We start from the raw sequence: 13,155 nt of genomic DNA on the forward strand, positions 1-13,155 counted from the left end.
GGGAGTACAAGGAAACAGTGAGACACTATTGGTCAGCATGATAGGCAGTGGTCTCAGCACGCCAGCAGACTAATCTTTATCAAGTTCTTTTTAGGAATTATGGGAAAAGAGCGATTTGAAAGAGGATGATGAGTTAGTTTTGCAGATGTTTATGGTGAGCTCCTTCCAAGTGTAAGAGGTAGCATGGTAGAAAGCACAAAGGTGCTTGTTTGAAAATGTAACAAGTGAGTGATGGAGGCTGACATCTCAATAGTGAATGAGAGATGATTGGTAGGGTGGGTGGAGGCCATGGTGGGTCTTGAAAGTGAAATCAAGTAGCCTATGTTTGCTGCAATAGAGCAGTGGTCTCCAAACTTTTTTGATCGTGCACCCCTATCACCCCCAAGGATCCACTTTGGAGACCACTGCAATAGAGAGGGGTGAGCCAGTGGAGGCATGTGTAACCCTCAGTTTCTCACCTTGCAGTGTGAAAGTCTGACATAGAAATAAAAAGAACAGAAGTACTTGTGGCACCTTAGAGACTAGCAAATTTGTTGTTAGTCTCTAAGGTGCCACAAGTACTTCTGTTCTTTTTGCGGATACAGACTAACACGGCTTCTACTCTGAAACCTGACATACAAATGTTCCTTTAACCTGCTGCTCCTCTCTCCCTCCACTGCACCCCACTCACAGTTGCTGTCCTTGATCAGCGAAGACCGAGAGTTCAGAGCAAGCATACAACACGCCCTTCCTCCTTTGCACTGCTGCACAAATCAGCCCACAGTCTGGCCTATATGAAGACAATGGGATTTGTACCAGTTTATGGCAGGATCAAATTTTGTCCCTAGGGAAGACCGCCAACTTCATTATTTCTCTTGGGTCAAAAATAATATCAATTTGATTCACACAGTGAATGCTATCATGGCAGAGTGTGCTGAGACATCATGCCTCTTGCTAATTTTGTAGTGGTAGGTATTATAATTGGTGTTTATGTTGAATGTCTGTTCATTAAGGACAATGAAAAGATTTAATTAACTTCCTTAGTAGATTACAAGTAGATTACCAGAAAATTCCCTCCATAAATTCAGTTTCCATTACATAGTGATGTGTCTTGCAGTCACTGAAGAACTTCTTAGACAACGTGCAGAGCATAACAACCGTGAACTTTTTTCACTGGAAGAAATCTCCTTGCACCAGCAGGAAATAGAAAAACTAGAATACATTGACAAATTGTGTCAAGATTTAAAAATCCTCTATCTTCAAAATAACCTAATTCCAAAAATTGGTAAGTGTTTTATTCATTGTTGTTTTTTAAACTGAGTTACATGCATGTACCTGAGGTCAAGAAAATGGCCATAAGGTTTTACGTTTAAGGGAGCGGAAAGAAATGAACAACAAGGGAATCAGTAAATGTCCCAATCCTGAAAGATTCTGAGCACCCTCAACTCCTATTGACTTCAGTGGGAGTTAAGGTGCTCAGCATCTCAGAGGATTGGGCCCTAATAGCTGAAAGAGAGAACATACAGTTAAGAATTATCAACAGTATATAGGTCTGAAATGATTTTATATTAAAAAAATGTTAATAGCTAAAAAGGCATGGATCAGTTAACTTATTTTGCTACAGATTTATTTTTTACGTCTTTCTTGCGATGAATAAAGCAAACACAGTATGAATTACGGTATCAGGGAACTAGCACACTCTATACTGATGCCAAGAAATCCTCCAGCTCAAGTACAATCCTAAAAATAATTGGTTTGACCCCACTTGTTTCTTCCCTAACTCTTATAACTTAGAGTATGCTGATACGTAAAGGTGTACAAAAAGTTCACTTTTAGCATGTGTGAGTGAAAAATGTTATTTCATGAGTGCTTATAAGAATTCCTTTATATGTTGATAGCAAAACTCACATTCATGAAGAAAAACAACTCTGCAAGTGAGTGGCAAAATATTGCCCATAAGCATCCCACAGACGGATATGAAACTACACTAGGCCTGGGCTTTGTAGACCTGGACCTACAGAGAATCTGTTGTAAATGAAATAGTTTCAAATGATTACCAGGCCCTTTACAGCCAAATATAAGACAAAGTTCTTGGCTAGAAAAGCTTAGAATCCAAATAGAAGGTATATCGGTGAAGGATGAGGGATAGGAAGGAACAAAAGGAAGTCATTAATTAGAGGTGATTAGCATGTGTCTTGTAAGTTTGTTTTTTTAAATGAGGAAACAGCTCAAGATTACTTCAAGACAGACAGCTTTGTGCCCTCCTGATCCTGGGCTGCTCTGAGGACTAGAGAAGCTCCCAGAGTAATTTGGGCTACGTCCACACTACGGGGGGGGATCAATTTCAGATATGCAAATTCAGCTACGGGAATAGCATAGCTGAATTCGACGTATCTGATCCGACTTACCCTGCTGTGAGGACGGCGGCAAATCGACCACTGCGGCTCCCCCGTTGACGGCGCTTACTCCTACATGGTGGAGTACGCGCGTAAATTCGGGGATTGATTATCGCGTCCCAACGAGACATGATAAATCGATCCCCGAGAGATCAATTTCTACCCGCCGATCTGGGCGGGTAGTGAAGACAAGCCCTTAGACAGACTTGGGGGCCTAAATTCCCAGGCTGCCCTCTACGCTGCAGTACTGCATGAGATCTCTGCTGTGCTGTGTATTGTGGCCCTGCACCTGACACTCCCTTCCCACCCTCATTCCCCCACCCCTTAGCACATCCCCATGGGGTCTTCAGAGGGCCCTTCATGTGATTGGGTCTTTAGAGAGCATCCTTACAGCTATCTTCTGCAGCACTTATGCTAGGATAATGATTCCCCAGTCAGAATCAGGGCTTTTAGGGCTCTGTTATATTGCTTTAGTGCAATAAAGGGTGAGAGCTGGGATGGTGCTGTGTCCAACTGGTTGTTGCTGTGTCCAACTCCTACAAGGATTTATCTTGTCCTTCTGATGGGCCTCACATTTCTGGTAGGTTAGTGTGGGGTATCACAGTGCTCTTTCAATTAATTATCTTTCAGAGCATCAGTTACACAACAGCTCCTTGCAGCTGATCTCATTTTTAATAAGATGCTCATTTATTCTTTAATTAGCTTAATGTAGACCACTAGTAGATGGGAGTGCATGTGATTTCCAGATAGAGTTTGCACTACAGTGCAGCTGACTCCCAAGAAAATCACATTGTTGGCAATGGCGGCTATCCCTCGATACGAGGATGATGTCTGCCAGGAGGAAAAAAGTCATTGATGAGACTTAAGATGGCTGAGGAGTCCAATCCGTGCTTTACAGATTTTTCCACATATACGACAGGTGGTTGCTTGGAGAGAGCACAACTGCTGGCCAGGATGCTGTACACTTTCCTTCCTCCTCTGCCATTTCTCAGCTTCTTGAGCAAGGCGATTCTCTTCAAAACGGGCTGAGGCTTGATCTATGATGCAAGAGCATTGCCGTCTGTTGCCAACCAGCTCTTCTCAATTCATGGGGTTAATGCCTCCCTTAAGATATACTTTCAGGGTGTCCTTGTAGTGTTTCCTCTATCCCCTGCGATACCAAACTGGGAGGGATTGCAACTGTTTTGGAGGACAGGGTCATAATTCAAAATGATCTGGACAAATTGGAGAAATGGTCTGAGTTAAACAGGATGAAGTTTAACAAAGACAAATTCAAAGTGCTCCACTTAGGAAGGAAAAATCAGTTTCACACATACAGAATGGGAAGAGACTGTCTAGGAAGGAGTACTGCAGAAAGGGATCTAGGGGTTATAGTGGACCACAAGCTAATATGAGTCAACAGCATGATGCTGTTGCAAAAAAAGCAAACATGATTCTGGGATGTATTAACAGGTGTGTTGTGAGCAAGACACAAGAAGTCATTCTTCTGCTCTACTCTGCGCTGGTTAGGCCTCAACTGGAGTATTGTGTCCAGTTCTGGGGACCACATTTCAAGAAAGATGTGGAGAAATTGGAGAGGGTCCAGAGAAGAGCAACAAGAATGATTAAAGGTCTTGAGAACATGACCTATGAAGGAAGGCTGAAAGAATAGGGTTTGTTTAGTTTGGAAAAGAGAAGACTGAGAGGGGACATGACAGCAGTTTTCAGGTATCTAAAAGGGTGTCATAAGGAGGAGGGAGAAAACTTGTTCACCTTAGCCTCTAAGGATAGAACAAGAAGCAATGGGCTTAAACTGCAGCAAGGGAGGTTTAGGTTGGACATTAGGAAAAAGTTCCTAACTGTCAGGGTGGTTAAACACTGGAATAAATTGAATCCTCTTACCATTACTAAGTTGAGAAAAGAGGAATTGCTTTGGAAGACGAGTATCAGTCATCCGCACACACTGGCCAGCCCAGTGAAGTTGATGTTTCATAATCTTCACCTCAACGCTGGTGATGTTAGCTGCAAAGAAAACACTGGCATTGGTGCAACGAACTTCCCATCTGATAAGGAGAATCTTCCTAAGGCAGTGCTGCTGGTACCATTCCAGATGCTTAAAATGACTTTAGTATGTCATCCATGTCACACACCCATAAAGAAGAGCGGGGATGACAACTGCATTGTAGACCAGGATCTTAGTTTCCATCCACAGATTCACAACAAAGCAACTTTCCGAAGGATGCGCTGGCACAGTGGCTCCTATGTTCAATCTCCACATTAAGATTGGCTTTCTGGGAAAGGTGGCTAAGGGAAATGTTCAACATTTTCCAGGAGTTCACTACTGATGACAATTTGAAGGAGAAGGGGGGCAACTTGTGCTGGAGCAGGCTGGTGGAGCACTTTAGTCTTCCCATTGTTGAGGGAAAGTCCCAGGATATGATAGGCGCCTGAGAAAAGAGCTGGGGTGGATTGCAAGTCAGCCTTGGTGTGTGTGAGGATAGCACAGTTGTTGGCATACTGAAAGTTGGTAATAACTGTCCTGGTGACCTTAGTTTTTGAATGAAGATGCCGAAGAGCTGCCCGTTCATACGATACTCAATCCCAATTCCAGAAGAAAGGCGGTCACAAATAAGAATTAAGATCACAGCAAGATAGATGGGAAAAAAAAGGGTTGGGGCAATAACACAGCCCTGCTTAACAGCAGTACGTCTGGTGAATGGGTCTGTCTCCAACCCATTACAGAGGATGGTGGTGGTCACGCCATCATGAAGTAGCCTGAGAATGTGAACAAACTTCAATGGATAACTTAACCTAGATAGCACCTACCATCACACTTCACAATTGATGGAATCAAAGGCCTTAGGTCAATAAATGTCATAAACAGCTGGTGTTGTTCTCTACACTTCTGTTCGATCTGTCATGCAACAAAAATCATGTCAGTGGTGCCCCAAGACAGTCTGAAACCACACTGAGATTCCAGAAGGATGTCTTTGGCAAGAGGGAGGAGACGGTTCAAAAGGATGTGAACAAGGATCTTCCCAGCAATGGAGAGGAGGGCAATGCCTTGGTAATTCCCGCACATTGACTTGTCCCCTTTCTTAAAAATGGTCACAATATTGACATTCTTTAGGTTGGGTAGAATTTCCTCATTAACCCACATTCTAAAAAGAAGTTGATGAAGTTTTTGCATGAGTGCTATTCCACCAGCTTTGAAGACCTCCATGGGGATGCCATCTGGGCCTGGTGCCTTTATGTTTCTAGTCTGAGTGATAGCATGCCAAACTTCCTCAGAAGATAGGGAGTCGACAAGAGGTTCTTTTACTGGATGCTGATGAATGGACTTGATGGTGGCAGCTGAGACTTCAGATTCATGGTTCAATAGAGTCTCAAAGTGTTCCTTCCAACATTGCTTGAGAGCTACAATTGTCTCTAAGAAGACTGGATCTTTCCTGAGATTGCAGAGTGGTTGTGCCGCTTGAGCTTGGCCCATAGATGGCTTTCTTTGCTAGAAAAAAGCTTCTCATATCATGTTGATCAGCAAAGTTATGGATCTCCATGGATTTTGCTTGCCAACGCTAATTCTTGATGTCACTCAGCCTTCTTTGAACTACAGCTTTAAGTGTTACTTACTAGCACATGAAAGAGGTGAAACGTCCACGTGACTACGGACCAAAATCATCAGAGACACAACCTGTCCAGCACCGCAAAACACATCTAGTTGTTTCTCAAGAAACCAGCGCTCTTGGCCAGTGAACTTGCCAGCTACCATACTGTTTCAAACCTCCCTTTCCTAAGTGAAAATCACCAATGTGGTGATGAGTAAATTCTAACACCTGACCTTGTTTACGTTCTGGACTCATTTCAGGCTTGGTCTACACTACAGAGTTAGTTGCCTTACGTTGACCTAACTCTGTAAGTGTCTACACTACAGTGTTACTCCCACCTGTGTAAGTTGTCCACTACATCGACCTAATAACTTCACCTCCATGAGAGGCATAGCACTTAGGTCGATGTAGGGTGATACAGTGGCTGTGCAGACACTGCATTACTTATGTTGCCTGTTGGCTGTCAGCTCTGCTGGTGTGGATGGAGAGCCAGGGCTGTCAGCCCCGGAGCAGCGAAGGGCTCTCCAGCTGTTAGTACCCCAAAATGCCCCACACAATTAAGTCAGTGAAAGCGCTCCTGGTAAGAGGGGACCACCAACAGAGGGGACGTAGTGTGAACGTGAACCACAGTAATAATTACGGCAGTGGCTGTACATCGACCTAACTTAGGTCGATTTAATATTGTAGTGTAGACAAGGCCTAAGTTAGGCTTTATAACAAGCCATGAGGATGGCTGTGGCGGAGTTCATGGATAATTGTTTGGCTGTGGACATAACCTTATTGCTTATACTGTTAGATCCAACTTCAACCTTAAGTAGAGTAAGGTGATAATGAGCAGCATGAAAGACATATTAGAATTGGTGGTGTAACTGGCCAATCATTCAGTGCTTCAGGGAACAGTCTTGTTTCTCTGGTCTTCAACACACATATATGGAAGAGTTCATGAGATACCATGGGCTCCAACACCATTAATATGTTGATGACACCCAACTTCACATTTTCTCAACAGATGCAGTTAGTGCCATCACACAAATGTTTCGGTGCCAAGACATAAGCAGCAGGCTGAAGCTGGATAGGACAAGGGAATTACTTCAAGAAGTAGTTGAAAAATTGTCCTCATCCACTATGATTGGTAGCCGAAATCACAACAAAGTAGTGTCTTCAGAGGGTCCTATTAGACCTATTACTGCAGGGAAAATATGCATGACAGCTAAATGGTTCAGCTTACATACATTTTTAGACATTACAGGGTGGATTTTATGACTTAATTGGATGCAACTTTCAGCTAGAGGTACTCAAGATGTTGTAGACCTATGATACGTATGACATATATATTAAAAAGCCATGGCTTTTGTCTTTTTCTTTCCCTCTTTCTGGGATTGGTGTGGTAAAGTTTATTTACTGCTCTATTTCTTTTCCTCTTTCCCTCTCTTGTATCTGGCATTATCACTGAGGAGTCTGGTGGCACCTTAAAGACTAACAGATTTATTTGGGCATAAGCTTTCGTGAGTAAAAACCTCACTTCTTCGGATGCATCCGAAGAAGTGAGGTTTTTACTCACGAAAGCTTATGCCCAAATAAATCTGTTAGTCTTTAAGGTGCCACCAGACTCCTTGTTGTTTTTGTAGATACAGACTAACACGGCTACCCCCTGATACTTGGCATTATCACTGTTATTTCCCACAAGTAAGGATTGCCAGACATTCTCATAGGACAAAGATGTATTTGGCTGACCTCCTAATTGCAGTTATTTGTGGAGAAAAGAACCATGTTCTGGGACCCAGGTTGTTAATTTATCTTGATTAGTTATCTTGGAAGCTCATTTGGGGAATGCTCAGCAAGGGGGAAAAGGACTTATGGGATACTCTATTGCTTGACTAGCAGTCTGTACTATCTTTGGATTTGCTCAGCAGGAGGAGCAACACATGATGGCAAAATTGCTGAATCTACGGAGTTAAATTCATCCCTGTTGTAACAGTTTTTTTCAGCAGAATTACATCTGGGATAAATTTGGCTTAGTATTTTGGGCGGGGGGCGGGGAATAAATTAGAAAAAGTTATCTTACTTGCTTTCTTCATTCATCCATTTCTGCCACGTTGTCACAATCTATCAGGGATGATTCTTGGACACCATGTTCATGAAGTTTGTTTTTTGCCTCAAAGGAAACAACAAAACACCTTCTCCTGTGCCCTTTGCACGATATAGGTTTAATAATCTTTCTGTCTAGTTTACTTCTTTGTAGGATTATTTTACAAAAAAACTCTCTGCTCCATTCTCTTCTGTGAACTCAGACAGAGTCTTTTTCCTGCACATAGTGTGCTCAGTGAAATGCAGTACTCTGCTGTTTTAAAAGGACATGCTAGGCAATACAAATGACTTACAGAGATTACAAAGTACTTTGCTGCAAAAAAAAGTCTCTAGAGTCTCGAGGGCTGTTACAACTTCTCTCACCTAAATGGGACTTCATTTAGAGTCAAGGAAAGATTCTCAGATATGGCCTTGAAATCTTGGCATCTGTGCTGTGAATGCGTTTGACACAAAGAATGATCATCTCCAGGTCAGCAGGATGCTATAATTCTATTTCCCCCCTGGTTCTTCAGCTTTTGTTCTTAAACTCATAAAGCTAAACTTCTTTCTGAGCACCATCTGTCTGGACATGTGCTAGGAATCTATTGCCATCAGCATTACATGTCTGAGCTCCGTTCTCCACTTCCTGGGTAGCATCTCAGCTTCCTGAATCACTATCACATTAAACAATTCTAGAAGTACTTATTCAGGCTAGTTCTCCTGTAGATTCTAGTAGAAACATTAAAATGAAATTTCTTCATCTTCTTACTCCATGGCAGGTCCCCATATAATGTGTGAAATAAGCTGTCCTATTTCAAACTAGTTTTGCTAAATTACTTGAGAAGGGTTTGAAGCTAAATCTGCAACCACACAAGCATCCTACATAATAAAAGCCAGCTAATGCACTGTGAGATGTAGAATTTTCCGTGGATAAACAATGAACTTACTTCAGTACATATTTTATCAAATGACCAAGTACAGCAACTACAAAACACATTAGTGAAATGACTAGACCTTTTGCTTTACAAAATGACTGTGCTTTTTGCAAGTTTAGTTTCCAGTGTCATGGAGGACAAGCAACCTACTTTGAATATAATTGCTATTGCGTTCACCATTATTATTTTTAGCAAAATTGTATGTTCTTGTGACTGATTTGTTTCCAGGTCATTGGTACATTCACAAAAGGAAATGGCTAGTAGGTGTCTGTGAGTATCTGTAAATGGTCACTACTGTTTAGTTATGCACACGAACTTAATCCCAAGAGAAAATCTCATTCCATGAGTCCTAACTTCCTCATCCATAGCCCACAGCATCACAGATCTAAATAAAGAGCTTTGGAAGCATCAAGTGTAGCCAGTTCAGAAAGTTGAGATGCCACAAAAGAAATGGCAAAAGGCAGCTTCCCAGACCAGTTTCTTGGCAGTCTGTTGTCATGCCGTTTTATGAACAAGACCTAAATGGGAAGGTAATCATGGTTACATTACTTAAACATTCCAGGCCTAGGAATTATTTACAAACAATCTTAATTCTCCGGGTATGGTATAATATGGACTTCTGCATTCTCAAAGTGGGTTATATTAATCTTTCAAGGCCTATAAACAAGAAACATCCTAAAAGTATACAGGTCTGTCACATCTTACACGCATTTAACATGCGCGATTTCAGCTTTATGCGGTCGGCAAAAACAAAAACAAAAAAGAGAAAAATAACAATTTTAATACTGTACCTGTAGTGCGGGTGATTCCGCCCGCCATTCAACTCAATGTAATTTTGACTATACGCGGTTTTCGCTTTACGTGCTAACCGTGGAACGTAACCCCAGTGTAAGATGAGACTTGCCTGTATACATATAGGTTAAGGGGGCCACTCTTGTGCCCATTGAAGTCAATGACAAAACTCCCACTAATTTCAGAGAGCAGGAGTGGGCAGTACGGACCTGATCCACAGTTTATTGAAGTGAGTGGGAATCTTTCCATTGTTTCAGTGGGCCTTTGGACCAAGCCTTTAATCTTCGAATGATTAAACAGCCGAATAGATGTCTGTGTTCATTGTCTTTGCTATTTGATTTTTATTACACTCTCCAGGATAAATGTTTTGTTTTCTGTCCAAAGCAATTACTTTCTGTGCATTAACATGTTAATATTTGCTATATTTTTATATTTATTCTGTTGTGAATCTCCCACTTTGCACATAATTTAATTTGTTTCAGAAATAAATTAAACAATAAAACAGAGTTAAAAATGTTATGCCTTTCCTTGTGGATAGAATTGAAATAAAATATGTATGTTTATTGCAGAAAATGTAAGCAAACTAAAGAAGCTTGAATATTTAAATTTAGCTTTGAACAACATTGAAAGAATTGAAAATTTGGAAGGTAAGTTTTTTAATACAATCTTTTTGCTTTTCATATTAAAGCATAAGTGTGGAGTATGAAAGTAAAGGAGAATGTAGATTATCAAATATACCCACCAACTAAGGTAATTTGTAGTTACTCAGACATGCATTTTGTGCATTTTTTGTATGTTGTTACAAGTAGCTAGTACATATGGTACTTACCTATAGCAAACAATAGTTTCTGTTCATGTCTTTGCAGAGGTTCACTAAAACATTTCAGCTTTCACTTTTCCTTGCACCCCTTTTCCAAAGTAGGCAATTGTGACAGCTTTAGTCATTAATATCCTGCACAGAGGGAATTCAAAAACCATTCCTGAACTTGGGTCTCCCATATGGTATTGGTATGTGCTTGCCAAAAAGATAAATATGTTACTGAAACAGAATAATTATAGCAATGTAGCTTTTTAAATCCTTTAAAAAAGTCCTACATAGGCTTTAAAAGGCTTTATCGTCTCAGCAGACTTCTTTACTTCAGCAGTCAACTGTGTCTCACAGAGGTAGGACTTCCATGCTTATTGACCATATATGGTGGCCTTTTCCCTGTGGAGTGGTTTATGGAGCATTTCAGGAGATTCTTTTCCATTATTACATAAACATTTGGTCTGTCTTATCCCCACCTGTACTAATTTAAGGATAGTCATTTCCCAGATCACATGTCTCTACTCCATTAACCTCATTGGGCACTGATGATATTCCGCATCTTGCAAGATCAAATTCTAAGTCATAAAATTGCCTATAAATACATCCCTTATCAGTAGAATCACTTCTATCTTGAGTTCTTCCCTGTATTGATTTCCAGTAGTCCAGTCACTATAGTATGGTCATCTTTTATGAAAAGGATAAAGTGACAAAGGGATGTGAAGATTTCAGGTTCTGTCTTCTGAGGAAAAAAATCAACAAACTGGAACAGGAGGATGGCTTAAAAGATTAAACAAATGGAAACAAACAAAGTTTCTCAAATAGGTTAGAGATTTCTGGAAAAATTAAAGAAATAGGTAGTAAATTACATGTTTAGCAGTTTATTCAGAAACTTGTATCTATTTTATTCCTGTAAATTTTAAGCTCCTCTATCAAGTTGTAATATTTATTAATGTGATATGTCATTTACTTACAAACCAGAACCTTTGGAAGTATGCAAAATTTTTGCCTATTTAAATCCCTTAATAAATCATTATTGAGTTGTTTATTCTCTTCCAGCTCCATCACACTCAAAATGCTTGTCAAATAACAGATTCACAAGGAAATATTAGTTGCCCTCTTTAGATTTGGTTATAATGATGAGCATAGTAACTGAGCTTGTATTTTTACTCTTACAGTGAGAGCTGTGATTCTGTCCTGGGGTGATCATGGTGAAAGGGGAGTCTGGGAACTTTTTTTAACATATAATTCAAATAATTTAGCTTCATCCATATTTATTGTAATCAGCAAGAACAGTGGAGGAGGAAACCTCATGGTCCATTGGGGATTTGAAGTCCCCACTGATATTTACTCCTGGGGGAATTCTGCACGCTGCGGGGGGTGCAGAATTCATACCTTCTGCAGATTTTTTGGCTCCCCCGCAGAAAAATGGGGGAGCCAAGAAATCTGTGGGGAACACACACCCCTTCCGCAGCAACCCAGGCACATCTGCTGGGTGCAGCCAGCAGCAGAGAGCCAATTACCGCAGGGGAAAGGTGGAAGGCTGGACGTGCATGTGTTCATCCATGGAGAATCGTTAAGGGGGTGGGACTGGGCGCCTGCCTGCCTGCATGTGAATGAGTGAGAGAGACTCAGGGCAGGTCTACACTACAGCCGGGACCGACGCTCTGAGATCGATCCACCGGTGGTCGATTTAGCAGGTCTAATAAAGGCCCGCCAAATCGACTGCACATCACTCTTCAGTTGACCCCTGTACTCTACCCCCCACAAGAAGAACATAAGAAAATTTTCTCCTGTCGACCCCGCGCAGAGTAGACCCCGCGGTAACTCGACCTAAGGTACGTCGACCAGGGCTGGCTCCAGGTTTTCGGCCGCTCCAAGCGGCGGGAAAAAAAAAAAAAAAGCCAATTGGCAGCACTTCGGCGGCAGCTCAATCGCGCCGCTCCATTCTTCGGCGGCAGTTCGGCGCGGGTCCTTAACGCCCTCTCTTCCTCTTCGATGGCACTTTGGCGGCAGCTCAAAGAGGAAGAGAGGGACTGAGGGACGCACTGCCGAATTCCCGCCGAAGACCTGGAGGTGCCGCCCCAATAGTGGACGGAGTACCGCCCCTTGGTATTGGCCACCCCAAGCACTTGCTTCCTTAGCTGGTGCATGGAGCCAGCCCTGATGTCAACTCTCGCTATGTTATTCACGTGGCTGGAGTTGCGTAGCATAGGTCGACTTACCGCGGTAGTGTAGACATAGCCTCACTCTGTCCCTCTCATCGCTGTTGTTGCATCCTGGGCTTGGAAGTGTAGGGCTGTGTGAAGCAGGCTCTGTCCCTGAGGCAGAGCAGAAAGGTAACAGCTAAACAGGTGGGCTGCTCATGTGCCCATTGTTAGTTAATGTTCCCATTCTTAGTCAATTAAGGCTCCTTTACCTTGCCAGAGTGGTGTAAAGGTGCCTTATTGTAAATGACAGTAACGGAATCCTCAGCTAGGAAAGTCTATGGGCTTTCTCGCTTTTTTTCCTGTGCCAGAGAGGCACAACGGGGTTAGATTACAGCTCAGGATCTATTTTACTTATCCACTTAAAAAAATGCAGGACAATGATTAGCA

At 42.0% G+C, this 13,155-nt stretch overlaps 1 protein-coding gene across 5 annotated transcripts in view; it reads left to right on the forward strand.

The window, feature by feature from the left end:
* DNAAF11 (dynein axonemal assembly factor 11) overlaps nucleotides 1–13,155 on the forward strand; it is a 65,002-nt gene that overhangs the window by 15,723 nt on the left and 36,124 nt on the right. For 3 of the 5 annotated variants that reach the window (XM_054017130.1, XM_054017132.1, XM_054017133.1), the window contains 2 exons: nucleotides 1,097–1,264; nucleotides 10,323–10,400. In XM_054017130.1, the coding sequence (XP_053873105.1) occupies nucleotides 1,097–1,264; nucleotides 10,323–10,400 (246 nt within the window). The remainder of the gene's footprint in view (nucleotides 1–1,096; nucleotides 1,265–10,322; nucleotides 10,401–13,155) is intronic. The other 2 variants (XM_054017134.1, XM_054017135.1) reach the window with 2 other exon arrangements.

This window comes from Malaclemys terrapin, chromosome 2 (assembly GCF_027887155.1).
Source record: "Malaclemys terrapin pileata isolate rMalTer1 chromosome 2, rMalTer1.hap1, whole genome shotgun sequence".
Lineage (NCBI taxonomy): Eukaryota > Metazoa > Chordata > Testudines > Emydidae > Malaclemys > Malaclemys terrapin.